Source organism: Myotis yumanensis, unplaced genomic scaffold (assembly GCF_028538775.1).
Source record: "Myotis yumanensis isolate MYYU_CA2020_CCGP unplaced genomic scaffold, mMyoYum1.0.hap1 SCAF_4, whole genome shotgun sequence".
Classification (NCBI taxonomy): Eukaryota; Metazoa; Chordata; class Mammalia; order Chiroptera; family Vespertilionidae; genus Myotis; species Myotis yumanensis.
In genome coordinates this window covers 110417679-110444844 of record NW_027223755.1, presented here as the reverse complement: position 1 = coordinate 110444844, position 27166 = coordinate 110417679, and the positions used below count along the sequence as shown (strand labels likewise).

Here is a 27166-nt window from a genome sequence, read left to right as displayed (position 1 = left end):
CGTGTGTCAGAGGTGACACGCGAACTCATTTTTTTGGTTGATTTTTCTTTGTTAAATGGCATTTAAATATATAAAATAAATATCAAAAATATAAGTCTTTGTTTTACTATGGTTGCAAATATCAAAAAATTTCTATATGTGACACGGCACCAGAGTTAAGTTAGGATTTTTTAAAATGCCATCACTGATCTAGGCATTTCAGATAAATATTCAGGCATTAAGTACCTAAAAGGTCTGTATCTTTATTTCACTATTAAAAACAACCACACACAGAGAGAAAATAAGACTAGTTGGAGGCAGGTCAAATCTTCATTTTTTTAGCCAAGTCCCCTAATTAGACCTTGGCAGCCCGATCAATAGCTTCTCAATGAATCGCAACCTGTCCTTCCACAGCAGATAGGAAGGCAAGCACATGGTCATATGCTGAGAACGTGGTCTTATTATCCTGAAGATTTATTTCCATGGATCTCATGAGACAAGTAACTCTGGTACTTAACTGCGATCATTAAAATGTAGATCGATATCTGTCTTGTAAAAAGGAAAATTATTGTCTTTGGTACACAGTCCTCAAATTCATTTGATCAATATTAAATACCAAGTTAATGTTGTTGGGTAACTGTGTATATGTTGCTGCTAACCTGACCCAACAGACTCATGGGAAGACGGAATTGTCTCTATCAAATGTCCTGTGGAAGCATGACTGAGGTTTCCTAACCCAGGCAACAATGACAGCACATACACATTCATGAAGGCAAGAAACAGCATATAAACACTGCGGCTGCATGAGTGTGGGGGGGGTTGGCATGCAAAACTAAAGGAATATCAAAAGCGGCACTACACCATGCTGTCAAATGTGAGACTATCTTGTGACTAGACTTCTACCCAGAGGGTATGGATTTTGGAAGTAGCATGAAGACACTCATGTCAAAAGGCATTGGTTATGTCCAGTGCAGCATAGAAAGGTAAATGTATAGCTTTAAAATCACACTGATCTCTAATAAGGAAAAAAACATCTTATGTTTTGGAAGAAGAAAAGTCAAACTCAAAGGAAAACAACAGGAAGGAAATAACTGGGCTCTCAAATCTCGTTTCTCACCTGGTGCTTTATATTGTTTCGTCTCTGAAAATGTTCTTGCCCCTTTTTGCCAGATGCAAACCCCTATTCATCTCTTAAGACCCAAATCAAACACAAGTTCTGTGAAATACTTCCTAACTCCTTCATGCTTACACTATACCTTGCATACGATAATAGTTCAGGTTTTGCCATGGTTTTTACATATCTTTCTTCATCTCTAGACTGTGAACTTGCTAAGGACAAGAACTTGGTTTGGTTTTTATCTTTGTATCTCCAACTCCTGCAACAGCATCTGACATACAGTAAGCATTATTCACCACATTTATTGAATGAGTGAATGCCCTCCATGACTCTGGATTTACAGATGAACTGACCCCATCAATACAACTATTCAGTCACTGGGTAATCAGGTCCTACATCCATTTTCTGGGTCCTGGGAAGAGTCTAGCTCATAGTTGTAAATACTTCCCAATGGGCAGATGTTGTGCACCACAAAGTAGGGAGCTAACCCTCAGCAGTATCACTATATTGATGCCCCTATAAGACTGGGGTCGAAGTTCTGTGGCAAAGAGTAATAAAACGTTGGGCCCTGGGCCTGGAAGAAGTGCCAGGGGCTCTCACACCTTCTCAACCGCCATGGTCCTGGGACATTTATTGAGAAATTTACTTATCAGGGTGAGTGACCTCCTAGATTTAGATTTGTCTGTCTACTTTCTAAGCCACTCATTAATCTGCAGGAAGGTCTCTCAGCCTTGATCATTACTGCCTGATTCGCATGTCGCTAATTTCTATATGAAGCCCGGGTCACAGGCTGTCATTGTGACACAGTAATTCTCCAATGCAGGGAGCTGAATCATTTAAGTTTCTGAGCAGAAATGGAAAGATAAGTCTCCAAAAATGGTTCAGTGATAGCACAACAAGAAGCATCCTTGAGTAAGAAATGGCATTTGGTAGAGCAGGAAAGAGAATGGCCAAAATTCCAGGCAAGAACCCCAGTTAAAGGTAAATGCCCAGAAAAGGCAAGTTTATAGGGACAGAGAGCAGATTTGTGGTTGCCTGGGGTGGGGAGTGGGAAAGGAAATTAAGAGTAGATGGGCTCAAGGAGTTTTCTGGGTGATGGAAATTTGTTAAACTAAATTATGGTAAGAGATGCATAAACAGTTTGATCAGCCACCATGGTAGCAGCCTAGCCCAGCCACACCCAGAATTAAGGAGAGGAGCCCAGGGAAGAAGCCAGGAGGACGTCCCAGAACTGCCACGCATCCGGGAGAGAGGATGCTGTAACACAGGCTGAGCCATGACTCCACGCGTGGACAGTTTTATTTCATCTGAAACCCCGCCCATGCCATCTCACCCACACACGGTTATACAGCACTGTATTTGTTATTACAGAAAATGTCAAATACGTACCAATGTCGACAAAACAGTACAACAACCTCTCCCACCTTTAACAGTAACCAGTACGTGGCCAGTCTCGTTTCACTCCCGCTTTCTCCCCCGACCCCAGTATTATTTGCAAGCATGTGTCAGACATATCATTTCATCTGCAAATGTTTCATCAAGTAATCTCAAAGGTGAAGGCGTCACTCTCTTAACACGCCGTAATACCACATGGCACCCTAACAAAACCAAGTGTCTTCCTGACGATGGTGCATAGTCAGTGTTCAGACTTCCAATTCTATCATACATGTCACAAACATGTTTTTTACGAGTTTGTTTATTTGAATGAGATCCAGGGAAGGGGCACACATTGCTACGTGTTGATAGACCTCTCAAGTCTTCGTCTGTAACCTGGGTCCCCGCCACCACCTTCTCTCATTTTCCTTGCAGCTTCTTTGCTGAAGAAACCAGGCCATTTGTCTGTAGTGTTTCTCACAGTCAAGGTTTGGCAGCGCTATTTTTAATAACAAAACATTGGAACCAGGAAATGCCGTCCATCAAAGGGAAGTCGGCTAAATAAATGAGGATATAACCACGTATCTTGGAATTCATAAGAGCCGTGTGATCAATTTTCATCAAACAGAAAGATGCAACAGGTGTTCATTAGCTGTGGGCTCTGTGCCAGGTTCTATTCTCGGGGTCAGAGATGGCACAGTGAGTACAAGGACACCTTTGCCCTCCTGGCGCCTGTGTTAGAATGGAAGGCGGCACACACACACATACATCATCACATGCGAAGGTGGCGGCACCTGCCCTGGAGAGCAACTCAGCGGAGAAAACGAATGGGAGTGTGAGGAGGGGGGCAGGCAAGGCTGCGAGTTCCAATCAGCTGGGGGCCGGGGGGGGGGGCGGGGGGGGGGGCGCAAGGAGAAGGCGGGGGAAGTCTGCTGTCAGGAAGAAGTTGGGGGGGAGGTCCTGTGGTGAGACCCCACCTCCTGCAGTCTAGCTTGGGGCCCCACCCCCCACCCCCCACCCCCCCTGCCCCTGAGGCAAAGGAAGCCTGCCCTGACGGAAGCTGCTTTGGTAAGTGAGCTGCACTGCTACCCGGTCACCTCGCTCACTTGCACACCGTCCCTGGCAGCTTGCAGCTGGGCAGAGTTGGGTGGAGACCATTTAGCCCCAAAGCCTTCCACCTTCACCATCTGGCTCTTCACCAGAAAAGCCTGCCCGCCTGCCCCTCCCAAAGGCCAGGGCCCCCGAGCGAGGCGGGTCTGGGTCTTTGGAGGCCCCCGCCTGGTTCCAGGAGAGGCTCGAGCGGCTTCTCCGTTGATCTGGGTGGGTTCCTGAGATGGGTGGGCGCGCGGGCCCCTCTCGCTCCCTCCCCTTCTCTTCCACTGAACTTGGGTGAATGGGTCCTGCCTCACGGCGCATCCAGAGCGAGCCCCGCACGGTGTAGGGCCTCATGGATTCGGACCCCACAGCAGCCAGCCTGGGAGAAACGCCGGTGCCCACACTGTGCCAGCCTCTCACCCACCGGCTGAGCCAAAGCACATGCCACCGGATGCAGCTGTGGACCCATGGCCCTAGCCGGCTCCGGCAGTTAGAGCCGGTCCCTTCACTGCGCCGCTGTCACCTCACAGGCCCATCTGTCGTCAGAGAGGCCCATGCCCAGCACCGTGGTCATTGCCTCTCTCCCGCAACCCTCCTCCCTTCTTTGAATAAAAACATTCCCCGCTCTTAGCCCTTCGGTCCATGTGGCTTCGGTGGGGCTGACACCCCAAAAGGAGCGTGACAGGAGTGGTGGGGACAAAAGAAGACCCCCCAGCATGCCCTCCAGCCTGAGCCCGAGCCTCCTCGTCAGCATGTGGAGAAGCAGGTGCCCGGAGTCAGGCACCTGGCCCAGCAGGGACGTCGCACTGCGCTGGCCAGTCTCCAGAACCACCCCATGTGGACACAGGCCAGCAGCAGCCCCTGCCCTCGCCCCTGCCCCTGCCCCGCCCCTGCCCCTGCCCCTGCCCCTGTCCCGCCCCCGCCCCTGCACAAGCGGCCCTCAGAGCCTCCATGGCCACTGGTGGACATCGCTCCTCTGGTCTCCTTCCTCAGCTCCCCCTCAGCTCCATCCTGCTGTCAGAGGGCCCGGGGGCCCACACCCTCCCAGATCCAATCGCATTACCCTTCGAGGTGTGGGCACGAGCTGCCTCTTGTCTCTCCTATAAGAGGGGGACCTGTTTAGATGAGCCCAGGACTGGGTGGGAAGCTGCAGTGCAGACTGGAATCCCCAGTTGAGCGACACCTGTTCCAAAGCCACCCCTCTGAGCCGGCATGGCCCTGGGTGGGCAGCGAAAGCAGGGTACACAATGGAAGCAGGCGACCAAAAACCTCTTCTGAGAAGGAGCCCACCCTTCCCACACCCCAGTGTCATCTCCAGAAAGGAAGCGGAAGGACAGAGGTTGCTCGGTGACCACAAAAGCATGGCAGCCAGGTCTCCGGCCAGCCGCCCACCTGGGCCAACCTGGATATGATACAGCGATCGAGGTCTTGTCAGAGGGGAAGAAATGTGGGGGCGCTCGAGTTTTTCTGCCCAGCATCCTGCCGCCTCTGTTTTGACCAAAGCCCTGTGGTTTGCTTTTGTGAAACCACCTTCCCTCCCTGCCCCCCTCTCCCCATGAGCCTGTGAGCCCTGAGGCGGAGGTGATGCCGCACAGCCCTCCTGCTCAGACCGCACGGGAGCAGGCTGGGCAGCACGGCCCATGTCCTGCCGCACAGGATGGCTCTGGATGAGCAGCTGGCCCCCGGGAGCCCGGCCCGTAGGAGCCTGCAAGTGCCACCTCGGGGCTTTAGCGGGAACCCTGAGACAACGGCTCTTTCTCCTAGACATGCTAGCTAGCAGCATGTGAGCCCGGGGCGCCGGGGCAGGGGGGGGGGGGGGGGGGGCGGTCATCCTCACCATCCATTGTCTGAGAATGAAACCGACCTGGACAATCGGCAGAGAGGAGATGAGTCCCGATGGCCTGGCCTGAGCCCCTGGATCCAGCACCCTGCCCCTGACCTTCACCGCATTGCCAACACACCCTCTCTTCCCGTCACCTAAATGGAGAGTTCTGCCGATGGGGGTCCCCCAGGGAGCTGGGAAGGAGTGTTCTAAGCGTCCTTTCCATCCAACCTGCGGGAAAGCTTTCTGAGCACTTCGCCACCCTTGTCTTTTTGCTTCTGACCCCTGGGAATTCAATGTGCTAAAGCCTTTCCTTCCCTTTGGCATTCTCTGATGAAAAGGCAAATGGAGTGGGAGGAGCATTCCTTGACACGGCACAAAGGAAGGCCTGTGTTATCTAAATAGCCATTCAGTTTGATAAGAAACTCATCAAAACCTCAGGGGAGACTAGGGAAGGGCAAAAGCAATGTATGCAAGTGCTGGGCTGAGGGGCAGGAGGGGCGAGCCTGAGGGGCCTCCGCCCAGACCAGCCCGGCCCCCAGTAGCGCCGCCCGGCCAGGGCCTGGCCCGGTGACAGCTCTTGGAGGGCTGAGGAGCCTCCACACGGAAGGTCCTTCGTGGTCTTGCTTCTCATCGCTCCTGACGGCTTCCGTGCCACTGCTCACAGGACACGGGTTGCGTGGAAGTGACTGGGCGGCTGGAGAGCAGGCAGGGAGAGGAGGTGAACATTTTTCTACATAAAAATGGTTGTTCGATCTGTACAAGTTTGATTGAACCTGTGTTCCTCTGAGCTAAGCCTGCCCCACGGCGATTCCTATTTCCATGAGCCCAGGGGGCATAAAGTTCCCCAGAATTGTTTAAGCCGGAGTGGCCTCGGCCCTGCACATGACCCTGAGGGCCGGCTGCCTCTGAAGAAGTAGAGGAGGGTCCTGGGCTCCCACCAGCTCGCACCGACTCCGCCAGCCAGTCCACGCTGCCCAGCCTCCTCCCTCCCCTTGGCATGGATTTCTGGAGCAAAGCGGTTCAAGGGTGGACCTCCACGGAGTCTGGGGCAGGGGGCGGGGGCTCACCCTCCACACACACGAGGAAGGAGCCAACGAAACCTCTCTTCTCAGGCCACAGACACAGCGCTCCCCACTCCCACGGCCGCCGTGGTTCCCACACAGCTCGAGACTCGTCCGGCACCCGCTGTGTGGCCGCCCTCAGGCGGGCAAGGAGGACAGACACGCACGCTTGGCTCTGCCCGAGGAGCTCACAGGAAAACCAAGCGAACGGGAAGATGCCACCCACACGGTCACTGCAGCCAACAGGTAATGCCGTGTCAAGCCCAGTTGCCAGATTGTCCACGCGCCTCCCTCCCACCGCCCCTGTGCTCCGCCGTGTGGTCTGTCCGCTGTCCACCTGTCGGCCCAGCCCCACCCCATCCCACCCTCCCACTCCTTCCTCCACGTGCAGATCTGTGACTGATCAGGAGAGCCCCGGCCTCTGCTGTCCGCTGAGGTTTCCTGTGTTCTCCGGCCGTCCTGGCCCGGAAAGGCCTCCCTCCGGTCGCAGGCTGCCTTCCCCGTGTGTCTCCCCGACGTCCTTCCTGCAGGTCTGACTGCACCTAAACCTCCCCTTTAATGAGGACCCCAGTCACTGAGTCAGGGCCCACCTGGTGACCACATTTTGCCTTGATGAGCTCTTATTTCCAGATAAGCTCACACGCTGATGTACCGGAGGTTAAACTTCAACATATCTTTTGGGGGGGACACAATTCAACCCAAACAGAGCCTTTCCCTGGCAAGCCCCGCCCACCGTCCAAATGGCCTCTGCAGTGTCGCAGGGTCTGTCTCCACCACCACTGGTTCCACGTGCCTCGGGCCCACACGTTCCGGTGAGACGCCCAGGACACGCGGTGCCTGCCGGTCACCACGCCCTGGCCAGACTCCAGGCTGAGCGTCTGCTGCTGGTTAGTGAGGTACGGTGAGATCACTGGACAAACTGCTGAATGAACCTCAGAGCCTTCCAGGCAACGTCCACACTGCTAGGCATATACCGATCCCTAAGGCCTCAAGGGGAAGCACACAGACACCCCCCCAAAGGGTTTCACGTGTGTGAAATCTGCTAAGCACCTCCTGCGATGCACTTGACAAGGAAGAGAGGTTAACAGCAGCCGCATGAGTTGGCTGGTGACCTTAAACACTTCAAATACACTTGACTCCTCTAGTGAGCTGGCGTCCTCGTAGGCTTACCCACGGTCTACCAGCGTCATGACATCAATAAAACGTCAACGGTGCTGGGCCCGCTCCTGCTCTCTGCCTGCTCCGTGTTTAACTCTGGAGCCCAAAAAGGGCACCGTCACCGTCCAAGCCAATCGTTTCATCTCTCCCCTCTCGCTGTGCCCCCATCCAGCTGCTCCCCAATCCAGCTGTGCCCCCATCCAGCTGCTCCCCCATCCAGCTGCGCCCCCATCCAGCTGCTCCCCCATCCAGCTGCGCCCCCATCCAGCTGCTCCCCCATCCAGCTGCTCCCCCATCCAGCTGCTCCTCCATCCAGCTGCGCCCCCATCCAGCTGCGCCCCCATCCAGCTGCTCCCCCATCCTGAGCCCACGAGACCCCTTCTCCACGGCCCTGCCACCTCTCACCGTCCTCATGCAGCTGGGATCGGCTGGTAAAACCAACGCCACGAGGCCAAGAAGGAGGAGTGAGAGACAGAAGCCTTCCCGGGGGTGGGGAGTCTGGGGCCAGAACAGGCCTGAAACGGTTCCCCAAACGGCTAGTCCTTGTCCCCTGTCTTGTTCTGTTCAATTGCTCATCCATTAGAAAGGCATCACACTGTTTACTAACCAGGGTTGAACTCAAATTTGAAACCTGTTATTTTTCTCAATTATTCCTCTTCTTTCTGGAGCTTCCTCCAGCCTGTATGCTCTGGGAATTGCCTGGAAGAAGGCAGCAACACACACTGAATCGCCAGCAAATGTCCATTTTGTGACAACACTCCCTCCAGGGCATGCGGCCCGCGCTCCGGACCAGCACTCAGCGCTCGCTCGTGGCTGCCTTTCACGTAGAGGAAGGCGTCCAAGGCCAAGAGTGCGAAACTCACCCCTTAGGGAGGGGTTCGCTTGCTCATTACCACACCTGCTCTCCTGGGAGCCTGAGGATGGCCTCCCCTCTTCATTCACCTTTTACAGAATCCACCGTGAGCATGTCCCAAACAAAGGCAGTTCTTAGCTACAGTTCCTTCCTGCTAACGGAAATTCAAATGCCATTTACTAAACACATGACGTGTCAAACATTAAGGGGGACACAAAAGTGGGAAAACCCTGTCCCTGCCCCCAGGGCCTGATAAACTGAGAGGAGAGATGGACACCCGCCAATGGTGATGACAGCAGATATCGCTGGAGGCTGCTCCGGGGCGGGTAGCGGACAGCACCTGGGCTGCCAGACGTCCCTGTGTGACTTCCCTCCCCGCGGAATGCTGGCTGCACCAGCTCACAGCTGGCTCCTCCCCCAGGCGCTGCCCTCAGCCAGGGAACCTGCCACCCCTCCCGGGGGACAGCCTCAGGCGATGACTGGCTGGTGTGGGGTTACCAGGGCCTCACCTTAATGAGGACGTGTCTGAGGGGCCATCCCAGGTATGAATCCCCCTGGATCAGCCAAGGCCTCGCTAAACTCCATCGTGGTTCACGTTCTTCCTCCACCCTTTCCTCTTCTCTAGCCTCTCACGGGTGCTGCCCCAGAACTATCCATGCCCCCACTGTCCATGCCCCCACTGTCCATGCCCCCACTGTCTATGCCCTCACTGTCTATGCCTCCACTGCCCATGCCTCCACTGTCCTTGCCCCCACTGTCCTCGCCCCCACTGTCTATGCCCTCACTGTCTATGCCCCCACTGCCCATGCCTCCACTGTCCATGCCTCCACTGCCCATGCCCCCACTGTCCTCGCCCCCACTGTCTATGCCCTCACTGTCTATGCCCCCACTGTCTATGCCCTCACTGTCTATGCCCTCACTGTCCATGCCCTCACTGTCTATGCCCTCACTGTCCATGCCCTCACTGTCTATGCCCTCACTGTCTATGCCCTCACTGTCTATGCCCTCATTGTCCTTGTCCTCACTGTCCTTGCCCCCACTGCCCATGCCCCCACTGCCCATTCCCCCTCTGTCCATACCCCCACTGCCCATGCCCCCACTGCCCATGCCCCCACTGTCCATGCCCCCACTGTCCATGCCCTCACTGCCCTTGCCCTCACTGTCCATGCCCCCTCTGTCCATACCCCCACTGCCCATGCCCCCACTGGCCATGTTCCCACTGTCCATTCCCCCACTGTCTATGCCCTCACTGTCCTTGCCCTCACTGTCCATGACCTCACTGTCCTTGCCCTCACTGTCCTTGCCCTCACTGTCCTTGCCCTCACTGTCCTTGCCCTCACTGTCCATGCCCTCACTGTCCTTGCCCTCACTGTCCTTGCCCACTCTGTCCATGCCCCCACTGTCCTTGCCCACTCTGTCCATGCCCACACTGTCCTTGCCCACTCTGTCCATGCCCCCACTGTCCTTGTCCTCACTATCCTTGCCCTCACTGTCCATGCCCTCACTGTCCTTGCCCTCACTGTCCATGCCCTCACTGTCCATGCCCTCACTGTCTTTGCCCTCACTGTCCTTGCCCTCACTGTCCATGCCCTCACTGTCCATGCCCTCACTGTCCATGCCCACACTGTCCATGCCCTCACTGTCTTTGCCCCCACTGTCCTTGCCCTCACTATCCTTGCCCTCACTGTCCTTGCCCACTCTGTCCATGCCCACACTGTCCTTGCCCACACTGTCCATGCCCACACTGTCCTTGCCCACTCTGTCCATGCCCACACTGTCCTTGCCCTCACTGTCTTTGCCCTCACTGTCCTTGCCCTCACTGTCCATGCCCTCACTGTCCTTGCCCTCACTATCCTTGCCCTCACTGTCCTTGCCCACTCTGTCCATGCCCACACTGTCCTTGCCCTCACTGTCCATGCCCACACTCTCCATACCCTCACTGTCCATGCCCGCAACAGCTGGTGCATTGGTGACAACAGAGGAACCTACACTGACACATTATCATCACCAAAGTCCACACTGACATCAGGCTCGCTGGTTGTGGTGCACACTCTGGTCTGGACACATGTACGTTGATATGTGTCCCTTGACAGTGTCATAGTTTCACTGCCCTAAATCCTCCGCGTGCCGCCTGTTCGCCCCTCCCTCCCCCCAACTCCGACAGCCACTACCCTTTACTGTCTATAATTTTCCTTTTCCAGGACGTCAGACAGTTGGAATCACACAGTGTGTAGCCTTTGCAGATTGGTTTCTGTCACTTGGATGCATCTAAGGCCCCTCGTGTCTTCTCGTGCCTGGCGGCTCATTTCTTTTAACGCTGATAATATTCCACTGTCTGGATGGACCACGTTTATTCACCCATCACCTACTGAGGAACATCTTGGTTGCTTCCAAGTTCGGCAACTGTGAATGGAGCTGTAATAAGCATCCCTGTGCAGGTTTTCATATGGACATGTTTTCAACCCCTTTGGATAAACACCCAGGATTTAATAAACTTTTAACTTGGGACCATTGTATATTTATAGAAAATTTGCAAAGGGAGCTCCCACACCCCTCTCCCTGTGTCCCCCAGTATGCATATTTTCATGGGGGGGGTAGGGGAGGGGTGCGCAGTATCGCAGCTAGGATGCCAGCGCTGGCGCCTCCACTCGGGGCCTGACTCGGTCACAGCCCACTGGCTTCTCCACCAGCAGCATTTTCAGTTCCTGGTTCCAACCCAGGAGACCATGGTGCATGTAGTTGTCACGTGTCCTTAGGTACCTCTAGTCCGTGACCTTGTCTCAGTCTTGCCTTGTGTTTTAGGCATTGAGTCTTTTCTTTTTAATATAGTTTTATTGATTCAGAGAGGAAAGGAGAGGGAGAGAGAGAGAGAAACATCAATGATGAGAGAGAACCATGGATCGGCTGCCTCCAGCACACCTCACACTGGGGATGGAGCACACAACCCGGGCATGTGCCCCGACCAGGAATCGAACCGTGACCTCCTGGTTCACAGGTCGATGCTCAACCACTGAGCCACACTGGCCAGGCAGGGCATTGAGTCTTTTGCAAAGTGCTGGTCAAGATAGTTCGAGGAATATGCCTTCGTTGGGGTCTGCCTGTTTTCCTCATCATCAGACCGGAGCTAAGGGCTTGGGGGGGAGTACCCCAGAAATGAGTGTCCTCCGGGCACATCCCAGCAGGAGGGAGTTCTTATGAAAATGACTTGTCACTGGTTGCAGGCTCTCCGCTGAGCCACCGTGTTCTTTCCCTCTCCAGACTCCGTTCCTTGGAAGCAAGTCATGAAGTGCAGCCCATGCTCAGGAGCCAGGAGGTAGCTCAGCTGGTTAATGGCGGTTTTGAGGCGCTGGGCCCACCCATACCTGAAGCCAAACACCCAGCCTCCTCAGTCGCATGGGTCAATGCGCTTTTTACTGTTGAAACCAATTTGAGTTAAATTTCTGTCCCTTGAAAATGAAAGACTATGAACAATGCCCGGGCCCCTTTTTCCTCCTTCCAACCCGTCCTCCACACAGAAGCCAGCGTGACTTCTAAGCAAATAGACGGAACATTTCCAGAACCATCTAGGTCGCAGCCTGTTTGTACAACCTGCATGATGCGCATCCCGTGAGCTCTGGAGCCGATGTAGCCCTGAGGCTCCCCGCTCTGCCTCTCGGGATTACACACTCCGCGGACCCAACCCTGTGGGGAACAGTATATTTAGACTTGCTGTGTGGCCACATTTAAAGAGCTTCACCACCCCGAGCGTTTGTAGACATTATCTCTATTAAGGTGGGGAGAGAGGGGTGCTTTGTCGATCTCAGTGACCCAGATCAGAGGCTAATGACCTTGCTGGGGCTGTTAGGGTCACTGTGAGTCTGTGCATTTCGCAGTAATGAGGGGCCTGAAGTATCGGAACACCCTGTTCCTGGACTCGTTCGTCCATTTATCCCGTGAATACGCGGGAAGCCAGGCTCAGGGAATTCAGTCGTGAACTAGACAGCACCCTTCCCATCATGGAGCTGGTTTCCCGTGAACGTTCAGATGACAAAGTAAACCAGGACATAAACAGGCAAAGCCTGTCACTAAGTGCCGTGAAGGGAAGAACACACAGACCTGAGGAGGGAGACACGATGGGGAGGGCAGGGGGCCTCGGTGGGGTTCTAAGTGAGGCGCCTCTAAACCCAGAAGGGGGAGGGCCGGTCCTGGGGAACGCTGCGGAGGTGTGTCCAGGAGGGGGAATCGCAATGCCCAAGCCAGGAGGCGAGGAGGAGCTCGGTGTGTTCCAGAAACAAGAGACAAGCCCGCGTGACAGCAGCGTGCGGCACGGGCGACAAGCAGTGAACCATGGCGTTGGCGATGTGAGCAAGGGCCTGTGTAGCCATGGAAACGAGGACCTGTAAAAAGGGAGTGACGGGCTCTGATTTATGTGTTTAGGAGACGCTCTGGCTGCTGAGTAGAAAATGGCTTGGGCGGTGGCAGGACGGAAACAAGGAAGGCCAGCGGCTGTCACCGGAGCCTGGGCCGGAGACGACGTGGCCGGACCCGAGGAGTGGCGGCAGGCTCCGGGGAGCGGCTGGCTGCGGTTCCTTTGGACCAGAGGACGTGGTGGTGACGTATAAGTGAGGAGAGAGTTAAAACCAACTCCTAGGTTTTGGACCCAGTGATGGCACTGTCCCCTGAACTGAACTGAACTGGCTGGGGAGTGTAGGGCTCCGTTTTGGACAAATTGCATCTGTGACATCGATTAGTGACTAACGAAGCTGGCCACCCACTGCGCAGAGAGAAGGGCAGAGGAAGGGGCGGGGGGGGAGGTGGGAACATCTGAAAGGGTCTCAGAGAGAAATCAAGCAGATTTAAGGAGGAGCCTGTGAGGGGGCCTGGAGGTGTGCGGTCGGGCGGGAGTGAAGCAGGCCGCCCGCGTGTGCTGTTCTCCTGGAGCAGCCAATTGCCCGGACACGCTGGCGGTTTGGCCCAACCAGTACTGAGTTTTCTCTGGATGAGTAGATGAAAGGAGAGCGGAGGACAGCTGGTGAGAGTGGTGTGACGGGTGATCTGAGTTGGAGAAGACAGATTGGGAGGACGTTCAAGAGGATGAAAACCTAGAGCTCGTGGACTGAGCTGCTCTGGCCACTTCGGCAGCACTCGCCACGAGTGGCTACTGAGCAGGTGGGATGTGGCTGGTCTGAGACGTGCTATAAGCATAAGGATTTCAAAGACAGAGTGAAAAAAACATAAAATATCTCATGAATGATTTTTACATTAATTACAATAATAAAGTTTTGGACATATTAGGTTAAATAAAAATATTAGTAAAGTTAATTTTAACAGTTTATATTGCATTTTTTTCTCTTTATTGCTTAAAGTATTACAAAGAGTATTACATATGTCTCCTTTTCTTTTTTTCCCCCGCCCTTGACTTCTTACTGTGACTAATAGAAAACTGTGGACGACATAAGTGGCTGGCACCGCGTTTGGGACAGGGCTGGACTGGAGGGCTCGGCTGAGAGGTGCGAGTGGAGGCGTTGGAGCAGAGCCGGAACCTTGACATTGGGAGGCTTCACATTCAGATGTAAGGTCGTGCAGTCACTGCCAGCAGCAAAGTCATGGGAAAGTGTGCGGAGGAGGGGGAAGTCCTGGGTGTCGGGGAGGGCAAGGGATGGAGAAGCCAAAGGGTCGGATGAGTTACCTGTACAAATGTTGGCCCCACCGAGGATGCTGAGAGCGGGTGGAAATGAAGGTGGTGACACTAGTTAGGTACAGAGGCTGGTGACGGGGAGGGGGGTGGGGGATGGAAGCGGCCGCGTGCGGAGCAGCAGCTGGTTCTGTAATTAAGGGCTCCACGGGAAAGACCTGAGGATTGTTTTGAAAGGGAAAGTCCTTTTGGAAATGGCAAAGGGGAGAAGGGGAGCGTGAGGTACATGAGGTGAGAGAGAAAAGCAACCTACAAACTTGGGGAGGCTCACCAGAAGTCTAGGGGAACCTCTGGGCTTGAGCTAAAGCAAGAAAGGAAAGACATGTTCAGAGAAGAGGTTGAGACCGGAATGTGTGCTCTGCTAACAGAATTCCAGAGGACACCGAGGAGATGTTCGGGGAGGGAGTGGGAGGGGCTGGAGGTCCAGCTGGGATGTAGGAAGCACTGCGGGTCCAAGATTCTGGGTAATGACAGGTGCCCGAGAACACCTGGGCCTCCGGGCCAGACGGCACACCATCGGCTCCAGGAAGCAAGTGCAAGATCAGCTGACTCCACATCCTGAATACTTAGCTTGACGGTTTGGAAGCAAAGTGACAATCTCCAGGCATCTGCCATCCTCATTGGTTCTGGGAGATGTTCTAAAGCAACCATAATTAATAATGATAAGAAAGAATAATTAGTATAATGAGAGAGACCAGGAATAATTAGAACTCACAATGCTGTTGCTTTGTGAAGAGGAGTCAGAATGGGCTTTTGATTGAACTAGATCAATGAGGAAAGATATTGGAAACAATGAGTGGAAATGTCTGCCAATGCGCCCGTGGAGATGTGGATGAGGATGCTGAGGGGGATTTAAAAGTGCTAACCCAGGAGAACTGGCTCAGCAGAGACTTCTTTCTTTCTCGTGCTATTCTAATGGCATGTACAGAGCAGTTCAGGCCTGACAGGCACCAGGAGAAATCTGCTCTGACTAGTGAAGCTACTGAGAGGAGAGGAGCTTACTGGGGTGGTTACTGTCATCTTTACACGTTTCTGTGATGTTATTTTTATAATGAGCTCACATTACTTTTATAAACAGGAAAGATACGTATATGTAAATTTTAAAACTACAAACTCTGGAACAAAAAATATACTTATATATGTAAAATTTGCAATTTTACATAATTCCTTTCCAAAGGATCTGAGGCTTGTGATATTATGCAGGGTTGGCAGTTTACATTTAGTAAACACTTGGAGTTCTGTGGGCCACAGAAGTCTCTGTGGGCAACTACACAGCTATGCTATCATAGCACAAAAACCGCCAGAGACACCCCGAGAATCAATCAGCACGCCCATGACACCTACTTTACTCACACAGAGACAGCAGCCCCGGGCTTGGCCCACAGGCATAGTTTGCCAACCCCTGGCATACTCCACTGAAGAGTGACACGGCAGCCAATTGAAGAGAAGCAAAGACAGGCATTCTCAGGTCTTCACCTGGTAAGTATAATTTAATGTCATTCTGGGTGCAATTTGCACAGTATGTTAAAATTTTTAAAGAGAAAGACAATAGAAAGCAAGGCAGAGAAAGGGAGCAACTTCAGACGACCCAGCCTGGCAGATGCTACTGACTTTATCCAGAGTCTTGCATCGGAGCTTCCTTGAGGTCAAGGTGAGGAGGGAAAATGTGAGCGCTTTCAGACCTCCCAGCAGCAGGTAAAGAGAAGCAGCCTATTTTAGCAGGAGGAGTGGCCTTCCCCGACTCTGGGCGTTAAGAACCGTTTCTCCGCTGGGTCTTTGCTTAGGTCGGGCGACCAATTCGGCTCCGTTTCCCAGGACTTCACGAGTTTGACACTGGAAGTCCCTGTCTCGGGAAGCCACTCTGCTCCAGTTTAAACTGAACATCCTGCCTCCCCAGGACTCCTCGTCCCGGCAAACTGAGGGAATGGCCCCTAATTAACTGCGGGACACGGGGCAGTGAGGCGCGAGGCCAAGTCTCAACAACGGCATTTACAAAAGGCGCACAGTTCGTTCGGCACATGTTCAGTTCTTGCCTCAAGCAAAAGTGATGGCCAACACGCCCCTCGCCTAACACCCACGTATGTATGGAGCACCTGCCATGTAGTACACGCTGCAGGCACAGAGGTAAATAAAATACTTCCCTCTCTTGCCCAGAGTCAGACCGTCAGTGCCAGGAAATAAAACAGTTGCCTGAGTTGATGAGACCGTGAAGCGGAAGAGAAGATACTGGATTCCGGAGGAGCGAGAGCTGGATTGAACAGTGGCTCTGACACTCAGGGCAGTGAGGGAACCTGGTTGTCCGCATGGCCACAGGGGAAGAGGAGGAAGCAGGGAGCCTCGAGGAGGAGACACAGGTGTCCACTGACATCACAGGCGGTTCTGACGCAGAACTCAGGACGGGACCCCGAGACGCAGGAGCCACCTGCAATCTCAGCATTTTCCTCAGTTAAACTGGTGATGGGGGATCCAAACACAACCCAGGGAGGGCCGCTCTACCGAAGGTCACAAACGGGAGCCGCAGACTGGTCCTGGGCCACAAGCACCTGCTCATAGGCCACCTCTCCGAGGTCCTTACAGATTTGAAAATTACTTAAATTGTAAAAATCTGAGACGGTTCATAAAATCATCTGAATTAATTAAAAGTCAGAAGATCTGAGGATTTGTCCCCAGTGGCACCATCACTGGCGACTCCTGTAGAAGGTCTCCATGGCCACGGTGCTAAGACCCCGCCTCTCCTTGTCACCCCCTGACACGAAGGCCATGGCCAGTCACCATTCCCATCACATCTGCCCTATTCTTTTGTTCACATGTAGACTACCCCACTTACTTATGTTAATCTCCTGCCTGGTGAGCATTCTACTCACGGTAGTGACTCTGAGACTAAGCTAATGAGCTAAGACTTGCAGCATCTTGGTGATCCATGAGACTCGAAGAGAACTCGGGATTCTTGGAGGAAGTGGTGCTCATTAGACCAGCCTGTAAGGATTTAAGCTCTAACCTCACCTAGGAGATGGTAACATGTCACCTCAACCCTATGTCAATCCCCACCCTCTGCCCCCTTCGCTGTCATTCTAGCCTGAGTCTCCCTCCCACGGACCCCCATTCTTCTCCCTGAGGACCCCTCATCACCTTTGACATGTGCTCCCCCACCAGACCTCACCTCCAAAGGGCACGGGCTGTCTCTGCTCTGTCTACTGCCCGGTCTAGCCGAGAGCTACAGGCTCTCAATAAATACGGCTGGGTGGGCCAATAAAATGTCCATCCTTCAACCAAGCTTAATCGTGCTTCTGGCTCTTAATTCTACCCACTCCACGCATCCTCGAACACTTTACCACAGTGTGGGGGCAGTGTCTTTCCCCAAATCCAGCAAAGGGGTCACTTTTCCTTCCCCCTGAGGAAAGATGATGGTTAAACATTCTAAGATTCAAGGGGCTATAGAGGCAGCAGGCTGGATTCTAAGATAGCTGCCAGTGATTTCCTGCTCTAACACTCAAGCCTGAAACTCTGATGCAAAATCATATTACCTGACGTGGAAAAGAGATTTACAGGTGTAATTAAGGTTACTTATCAGTTGAATGAGTTAATTTTTTTTAAAAAAAACTATTAACTGGTGAGCCTGGTATAACCCTGTGAGCCCTTTAAAAGCTGAGCATTGTCTCCAGCTGGTAGGGTAAATCAGAAATATTCCAAGGATGAGAAAGTGTCAGTGTGGCACTTCTGGCTTTGAATATGAAGGGACTATATATAAGGACTAGAGAGTGGAGTGGCCAACAGCCAGCCAGGAAATTGGGACCTCGGTCCTATAACCACAAGGAACTGAACTCTGCCAAAACTCAGAATGAATCTAGAAGTGATTGCTTCTCCAGGGCCTCCAGGTGAGAACCCAGCCCAGCTGGCACCTCGGTTTTAGCGTCGGGAGACCTGAAACAGAGAACCCAGCTGAGCCCACCCTGACTGCTGAGCCACAGAGCTGTGAGGTAATAACTGGGTGCTGTTTAGCCACCAAGTCTGTGGCCATTGGATACACAACAATAGAAAACTAACAGCACAGCTACCACCACCGGCTCTGTTGATAGGTATGGAGACAAAGCATGACTGAGAGACCTGGAGAGCAAAGAAGAGAAACACAGGCAGGGGGTCCTTGCTCCAGAGCCGCTATGCTAATTGTGGGGCCCACTTCCCCAAAGATGACTGAGAATTCCCTCTGAAGCCCTCTCCACGTGACACAGCCCCAGCCCCACTGCACAGCCAACCCGAGGAGGAGAGGATGGGGAGAAAAGGCCTGGGAGCAGACATCGTTAGAGGAGAGGGCGCACAAGCTAGGAAGGGAGCCCCTGAGGTCGGTGACAAGTCAGAAGGGAGCCTGGATGCCAGCTAACCCCCAGGTGCTCTGCTCACAGTGCCTAACACCCCACACAGCAGAGTTATGTAACCTGAATGCCCCCAGGCCTCCCCAGCCTTGGGCACAAATGAGGTCACATCAGCATTTATTCTCATTATTTGCTTGCTCAGACCCTTTCCTATTGATGGTATCAGTTAGGTTACAGGATAAATTGCTGAAACAGAAAGACTTAAATACACAGCAGTTCAAGCAGAATCACTATGTCTCTCTCATGTGACATCCCATGTGACTGCCTTAGTATGGGACCCCTCAAAGCAGGGCCGGAGACAAGGGTTTGGGTGACAGTCATTTGACAGGTGATTTCAAGAAGAGTGGAGAAGCAGGAGAGAAATAGGGGGCCCAGGAAAGGATGAGACTGTGCTGTTGACTGATTAGCGCTGTGGGTCACGAGGACCCAGTCCCCCTGGGACAATTCGAGTGACTCCCTCTGAAGAACAGGAGCCTGGGACCGTCACCCACCCCTCCCAGGTCCTGGGGTTTACCTCCCCTGCCGGCCCGAGAGCTGAGGCAGAAAAGCAGGGAGAGGGCAGGTACTTGAGGTGGGACACTGTCCACGTAATGAGAACGGCCCACATGGCTGCTGCTGAAATCTAACAGGGGCCACGGGATGTGGCTGGGACATGCCATCTGTCTTCGCTGGAAAGGAGCTCTTAACATGCTCTCATCATAGTTCCCTGCCCTCATGCAACCACCCGTGCAAATGAACCAGAGCCCTGGGCCTGGGTCCCGTCTGAGCAGACACAGCCCTGACCACCCACACAAGTTATCCATCCACACGTCTGTCTTCTGGAGACCGAGTTCATCAAAGCATTGCCCAGTTCTCAATAAATGTTATCTATTATTATTATTATTATTATTATTATTACTATTGGCTTGAGGATTTACGAGCAGTGCCTGACTTCTATGAAGCAGGCTGTATGTAATATAAAGCCACCGTTACTTGGGGGCCGCGATGGCAGGTATTAAATGCATTAAGCCAGCATGGCTGCCGCTCTCCAAGGGTAATCACTGGGGCATGAATTACATCCTCAATGACTGTGACTGTAACATGGGGCTCCCTCGGGAAGCACCCAGGAAGATGCTCCGGGCTAGAGGGGCCCTGCAGGAGTCACACCAAATCTGGCCCTCCAGCCCGTCTGCCCCCCCCCCCCCCGCCCCCCCCGCCCCAGCAGGACACTGAAAAGAGCAGCTCAGCAGCTTCTGTCACCAAGTCCCTCGACTGCTCCCCAGACGGGAAGGCCTGGGCGGCAGGGACAGGTCGGGCCTCGAGGACACGAACACGGGTCAGGACCTCCTGAGCCCTGGGATGAGTGGTTGCAGCGCCGCCAGCCTTTAGGACCCTGCACAGACACTGACAGAGACGGGGCTTTCATTGCATTTCCCTGAGGGTGAGATGTGAGCACCCGACTCTCACTGCCCTGGGGTCTGTCGTGGTCTCCTCGCTGGTGCGCGGGTGGCCTGGCAGCAGCACTTGCACGCGGCCCGGGACGCTCAGCAGCAGGAGCAGTGCTCAGGCCCCGCAGCTGTCCCTTCCCGCGGGCAGGGGCTGGGGAACACGCCCCAGGGTCTAGGGAACCCACTCGGCAAGAGCTGGGTCCCTCCCCAAACTCCCTCCATAAAGTGGGAAGAATTCCCTTCCTTACCTGGCAGCGCCCAGAAAGCGCCCATCCGCCTGCCTCCATCCTCGCCGGCCCTTGCGCCGCTTCTCCCCTACCGACCGCCTCCAGGGCCTCTAGGACGGTCCCTGCGCGGACCCTGCCCTGCTCCACCCCCTGCCCTGCTCCATGTGCGGGGAGCGAGGAGGGGGGCGGGGGCTGTCCTGTTCATCTAAGAAGCTTCGGGGTGGAGACTGCGTTTCGCTCCGGAGCTGGTGAACCTGCCGCCCTCCGCAGGCCCCGCACTGATGCCGGATGAGCTGCGGGTGATGCCAGCTTTTCATCTTGGCTTCGCTTCCGAGGAGTCACGGAGCATCGCCGCCACTGAGCCCCGGGCCCTGGAGAAGCCGCGCCGGGGCCGCTGGGCGAGCGGAACTCCGGAGCCTGATGGGACCAAAGGTCCATTAACATCTAACGGCCATTGTACCGCGAGGTCCTGCTGATGTTCGCGCCCTCCCCGGAAATGAGGAAGTAAATGAAGCGCGTTCATTTGTATGTGTGTGTGTGTGTGTGTGGGGGGGGGGGGAATAGGGTGTTTTGAAATGGCTTCAGAGTCTAAAAATAGAAATGTGAAGTGTCCCAGGGAGGAAACATGTGACCTGGTGACCCGCCCAGATGTCAGCGGCTCTGGGGCAGCTGCCATCACCGCTAACCGTGGGGGCAGGTGGGCCTAATGTCACCAGTTCCAGGGTGGGGTGGGCGCCTCGGGTTGGAGCCCTGGTCCCACCACTAACAGCTGCATGGCCTTGGCCTACCATGAGCACCTTCTCTGTGCCTCTGCTTCCCCATTAGTGAAGCGAAGGCAAGAAAACTACCCCGTGGGCATTTTCAAGACTCAGGTGACCAGTGTGGCCCAGGCGTCCAGCGCGGTGAGCCAGGTGTGCCCTGTTGGTCCCTCTACTTGCTCAGTGACCTGAGGCCCAGCCCCGCGACCTCAGAGGACTGAGCGTGACCAGAGTGCACCCCTGTTGTGCGCCCTCCTGTGGGGCTTGGGCTCCAGAGGCAGCGCCGGGTTTGCTTTTTCTTCTGTGGACTTGGAGCCTGTTCCTCTCCGAGGCACAGGGCCGGCGGGTTCAGCACCGCGGACAGCAGAGGCAGCCTGCCAGTCCTGCACTGAGGCTCATGGCTTCCTGGGAACCCTGTGGACTTGGTGTGAGGCTGAGTCTGCAGCGCTGCCTTCATCAGGGGGAATTTGCTCCCAAGGTCAAGTCTCTCTTCTCAGTCCAGGGCAGGGTTTCTCAGGAGAAATTGCCCGTCGTTTCCTGTGGGGCTGCCGTCGCGGGCGCAGCGCTGGGGTGGGAAGGGTGAGGTGACGGTGACCAGGAGGACTGGGAGCCACCTGCGGGAACCCAGGCTGTGTGTTTCGGTGGAAAACGAAGGAATTTTTGAGAAGAGCCAAGTTGGTGTGAACCTGAAGGACGAGGGGGAGGGGCAAAGGGGAGAAGGCATCGCACAGAGCCAGAGAGCCAAGTCCAGAAGAAGCAAGTGCCATGAATGGACTACGCTGGTTCAAGAAGGTGCCCAGGACTAGTGAGTGGGAGCCAGCATGGCCTTTGCAGGGGTGCACGGAGCATGCAGCGGCCTGTGTTTAAAGGAGCTGGGCCGCTGGTGGACACGGAAGGCGGGGCACCCAGGGGACAGAGACCTCACAAGCGAAGCCCACGGGAGGGGCCGTGGCCACAATGGCTGCTTTTCCTTCCCTCCCTCCTTGACCTTTGCCAGGACACTGAACAATTCTAGCAGAGATTGGGGTGTTGTGGGGGTTTCCAAGAAGGGGGGGTCCCCCCACTCCTTTCTCCTGTTCCTCATCATGCCACAGACCAGTCCTGGTGAGCCAGAGGGAGCAAAACTGGCCCAGGGAGGAGTCCCGTTAAGCTCGCACAGGGGAGAGTTCCCGCACAGCTCAGCTGATGGGGTGAGGGGTGGGGGTAGCCTGGGACTGGAGAGAGAAGGAGGCAGAAGACAATACCCCCACACAATACCCTCTGCCTCGCAGCGAGCAGCACCTGCTAGTTTATGCACGGCCTGGTTCCTGCCAACACCTGCTCCCCTGTCCCCAAGCACCTGATGCTGTCCCTGAAGCCAGAAGCCAGCTTCCCACGGAGGCGGGGAGGCGCAGAGACACGGGCAAACAGCTGGCAGAGTCACAGCTGGCCTCCCTCCTCCCCCACCCGGCACCTTTGCCAGCAAGGCCAGCTCAAGAGCCGCTCCCTCCCTCTGCGCATGGCTCAGGCGGCTCTGTCGGAATCTCTGGCGCTCATGTTTGCCGAGGAGTCTGGCCCGGCTCCGAGCGCTCAGGTGGGGCTGCAGGCCAGGGGAGGGGGACTCAGAGGGAACCCCTCACCCCGCTGGACGCCTGCCCAGGCCTCTCTGTCTCTGCTGCTGCTGCCGGAGCTGGGCTGGGTCACACTTGAGGAAGGTTTGCTCATTTCTCTCCACATGGCGGTTCTGAGAGTGTGGTCCTGGGGCCGGCAGCATCACCTGGGGGCTGCTCAGAAATGCAAATTCTCTGGCTCTCGCACCAGACCCACTAAAACAAAGCACTGAGGACCCGGCCCACAAGCCCGGGGTCTGATGCCCTGACATTTGCGAGCCCTGTGCTCAGGAGGCGCAGGAAGAGGACGCCTCCTCCCACCGCGTGCGAGTGTCCCGCTGTCACCCAGTCGGTGGGCTCCTGGGTCAGTTCCGGTCTTTCCTTCCAACAGCAAGATGCTTGTATTGGACATTCTTCCAGATACACCTTCACGGACCCCTGCCAGTGGTCCTGCAAGGCGCGCTCCTAAAAACGGGTTTGCAGGACACAAGAGTGCACATTCAAACGCTGGGAGAGTGGCCGTGGGCCTCGGACAGCCTGCAGCCTCTCCACCACGCTCACTCCCACCACAGAACGAAGGCACACGCGTGTCCTGCAGCCTCTCCACCACGCTCATTTTTTGCTAGAGAGAAAGCCGCCTGGGAGGACAAATGAGGATCAAAAGTTTGCCAATTAAAAAGGAAACTGGCCTGGCCAGTGTGGCTCAATTGGTTGGGCTTACAAAGCCTGACCTGGTGTTTAATATCTGGCCCTTTAGAGAAAAGTCTGCCCATCTCTGCCCCAGATACCACAGCTCTGATGACCAGCAAAGGCCTACACCACGAAAAGCAGGCCTCTTCCCCGGCCTGGACCCACACTCCTGAAACACCCGCTCTGGCCTCCCCTCCAGCTCATAGCTGCTCTCGGGTAGCCCCAGCGGTAGGTGAGGGAACCACAGCGCAGAGCCCGGAGCCTGAAAGTGCGGATCGTCAAGGGCAGGGCCTGCCTCACCGCGGGTGCCCGGGTGGCCTCCTCCCACTGGCCACTGCCTCCGTGTGGAAGGCACACCATGCCTAGTGTGATTGGGCTGGAGGGCCTTACAGGCTTTGACCTTGACAGTGAAAACCAGGAGGCAAGGATGTGAGGTCGCCTGCTGCTATGACCCAGCAAACACCCACCACCTCTGGGAACCGTGCTCCGACTTTCCTTTGGGAAACTGCCCCGCCCCCACGCATAACTGGGGTTTCGGGGCTGCAGGCTGGGCCCATGGGAGCGCCCCTCCTCGGGCACCGAGACGGCATTGGGAAGCACCCACAGCCACCTGGTCTTTGACGGGAGCCGCGGGGAGAAGCTGTTCCTCTCTTCCCGTTGCTGAAGGGCCAACAAGCAGGTCTGGGTGAGGCCGCTCCGAGGAGAGCAGGCCAGGCTGAGGGTTCGGGTTCCTGTGGGCGTCCGGGCAGCTCCTGGATGTGCAGTTCCATGAGCCGGCAGGTTCCCCATTTTGCTGAACCCAATTGGAGTGGGATTGTCTGTCACTTGCAACCCCAACGGCCTGACTTAAACAAGGACTACACTCAGACCGTGTCCTCCTGGGAGGGGCAGGGGAGGTGCCTGGTGTGGGCTCTGCTGGCTGCAGACCCGGGGCGCCTCCATCCCAAAGCCCTGGCTGGGACGGAGGTGCCAGAGGAGGTATTTTTCCGGCTGCAGTGAAGCAACTCCGCCATGAAAATGTCCGAGGTTATTTCCAAATCCTCAAAGCCTCGAAGCTGAGGGCGTGTTGTTAGACATACTTAGTCTAGATCCGGCGTCGCATGAGCCGCCTCTCCTGCGGACAGAACTCTGGTGCTGCTTCTCAGACGCGGAGAACAGGATGAAAGGGCTCCGCTGTGCAGGTGCAACCTGCTCCCCCTCGGCCAGCGGCTCCCTCGCAGCGCCCCTCCCCTGCGGCCACACCCGCCTTTGCACCTGCGAGCCTGAATGGTTGAAATGCAGCACAGAGTTACACTATTTACATTTTCGTTCCTTATTAGACCTTTGTAATGACTCCTTATTGAACTGCAGCTTAAACGGCTACAGACCGGTAGTAACAGAACATTTAATTTTGTTTGCCTAAGTGTCTCGGCCCTAATTGAACAGTGTTTCTCCCTGAGCAGCTTCCACAGTGATGCTTCTGTCACTGGAGAGAGAGGACCAGGCAGGATTCAGACATTCAGCCGCTCGCTGTCCCAGCGGTGGGAAGCAGCGCCCCCTGGAGGAAGTCCCGGGAACATACCAGGCCTCAGAGAGGACCAGGTTCCAGGTTCCAGTGGGGGGCGTGGTCCTTGGCGCCCACAGCGGTGCGGGGGCCATCGCGACTCCCACCCTCTCCCCCGCCCCGCCCGGCTCAGCAGCACTTGTCAAGCCGCGCCCTGGCCGCCCCAGGTCTGTAGATGCCTCTTCCCGGCCGCCTGCTTCTCCCACTTCCCCACAGGGCCCCCCAGCTCCGAACCTCCGTGGCTCAGAAGAAAGCAGGGCTCTGACCAGGGCCTCCACCCACTGTTCCCTCCAGGACCTCCCTCCCTCCCTCGGCCCCAGGGCCTTGTGTCTCACAGGCTTCCTCTGTGGGGCTCTCCTGCCCTCCCGCCCTGGGATCTCGGGGGAGTCGGCATGGCCCCCCCTCACTCCTTTATGCCTTTGTTCAAATATCACCTCTCCATGGGCCCTCTAACCACCCCATGTAAATCCGAAACCACCACCCAACCCCCATCTCCCATCTCTGTCTTATTTATCTCCGTAACTCTTACTCCCGGGGCACACATTTCAGTTCACCCATCTATTCTGTTTATTGTTCTCTCCCCCTGCTTTACGGGAACGTGCGTTCCAGGAGGGCAAGAATTTCTCTGTTGGTTTTACTGCTGAATCCCCAGCATCTAGAAAAAAGCCCAGCACTAAGTAGGTGTTCACATAAATATGTTTTTAAGTGAATGAACCAGCAGATGAATGACTGGACACATGCATCAGTGAAGGCACAGCCAGCCAGTCCTTTCTGGCCATCTATCCCAATGGGCAGGCTCTACTCTAGGCCAGGAGCCTGTGCGTTTGTCCCTTGCCTTTCAGGACCCGGGCACTGGAGAAGTTCCACGGGAAACAGGGGCCAGAGTGAGGTCCTGGTCTTCCAGCCACAGCAGCTGCCCCTCGCCTGGGCAAAGGAGGAGAGGAGGGCTCAGGAGCCTGAGCTCGGAAAGGGCCCTGGTCCCAGCACCAGCAGGCAGGTTGCTCCCTGGGGGCATCAGGAATGAGGGACACTCAGTGAATGGCTGAGGCATGGCTGTGAACACCCACAGTTTGTGAGCACTCGGCGATCCTGGGGATGACTTAGGAGAAACTTCTGAGAGAGGAGGAGCGAAGGTGGTGGGCCAGTCGAGGCTATCCCCCTTGTATAGGACATTGATACAGAAGGGCAGAGTCCTGCGGTGCAGGTAGTGGCGTGGACCAAGTCTCTACCAGCTTCCTCAGGTCAGCGGCATAGACACAACCCCGGAGCCAGGCCAAGCACAAGGAGTTCGGTTTGCATCAGAGAACTCCACCCCGGCTGTCCAGCCAGCGGGGGCACGTGCTCCACGGTGGCCAGCCACACCCTCCGTTGGCATCCTCAGCAGCCCCACGTGCAGGAGCAGGGACAGGACAGCTGCCCAGAGCCGACCACCTTGGCTACACCGCCCAGGGACCTCGGAGCCGAAGTCATGAGGCCAATCTCCAGGACCAAAAGGACCGAGACGCGTCCCTCCCCTCAGGCCCTCTCAAGGGGGCTCCACGCTCTGCCCTGCTCGCTAGGTCCGGGGCCCCAAACTTTTTGCAGAAAAGTAATTTTTTTCACAAGCCTTCACATTTGAGAACCTCCTTCAGGTCCATCTAACCTTTATTTATTCATCACACTTCCAAGGCATGCACATTTTGGTAGTTGTGTCAAACGCCACCGGAAATGCCCCAGTGAGTGCTGTCCTTTGCCATCCTCTCCACTGAGTTCCTATCTATGTTCTCACCGGCTCCAAGGAGGGTCCCACTTTCCAGAGAACTGTCTATTTGATTTATCTTTTCAAAGTTCTGGTTCTTGATTCAATTAATCAATTCCACTGACTTTTTGCCTTGTGATTAATGTGTGTTCTTATCTTTATTAATTTCCTCCCCTCACTTTTATTTTGCTAATCATTTTCCAGCTTCTTGTTTTGAATTTTTAATAATATTGTTCTCAATCGTTCAACATTTAAGCATATTTATTTTAATAAGAACTTTACAATATGGATTTTACAAACGATTAAATTAGCCATGGCCTGATGTGTGTTTTTGTACAGGGTTCTCATCATCTTAAATGTCTAAATAGCCTACCTTTTCAGTATTGACTTCAACTTTTACAACCATTATTTTTATTTTGTTTTATTTCCAAGTGACTATCATTTATCTTAATTTAGGCATCCTCTTGCTATTGATGTGATCAGGAAATATGGTTTGGTAAATTTTAATTTGGAGGATTTATTGTAGATATTTTTAAATTATATCCTCAACCAAGGATATTTTTCCATTGATTTTCAGAGAGAGTGTAATGGAGGGGGAAGGGAGGAAGAGAGAGAGAAACGTCAATGTGAGAGAGACACACTGATTGGTTGCCTCCCACACGCACCCTGATCAGAGGCCAGGGATCAA

General features: G+C 54.7%; 1 protein-coding gene across 1 annotated transcript; it reads right to left on the bottom strand.

Moving 5' to 3' along the window:
• Positions 1-9083: 9083 nt before the first annotated feature.
• Positions 9084-10409, bottom strand: LOC139009566 (ribosome-binding protein 1-like). The gene has a single exon (XM_070413824.1). The coding sequence runs from the start codon at positions 10407-10409 to the stop codon at positions 9084-9086; it is 1326 nt and encodes a 441-aa protein (XP_070269925.1).
• Positions 10410-27166: the final 16757 nt, after the last annotated feature.

Coding starts and splice junctions, on each gene's coding strand:
- LOC139009566 (XM_070413824.1), bottom strand. CDS start 10,409: ATGGACAGTGAGGGTATGGAGAGTGTGGGCATGGACAGTGAGGGCAAG.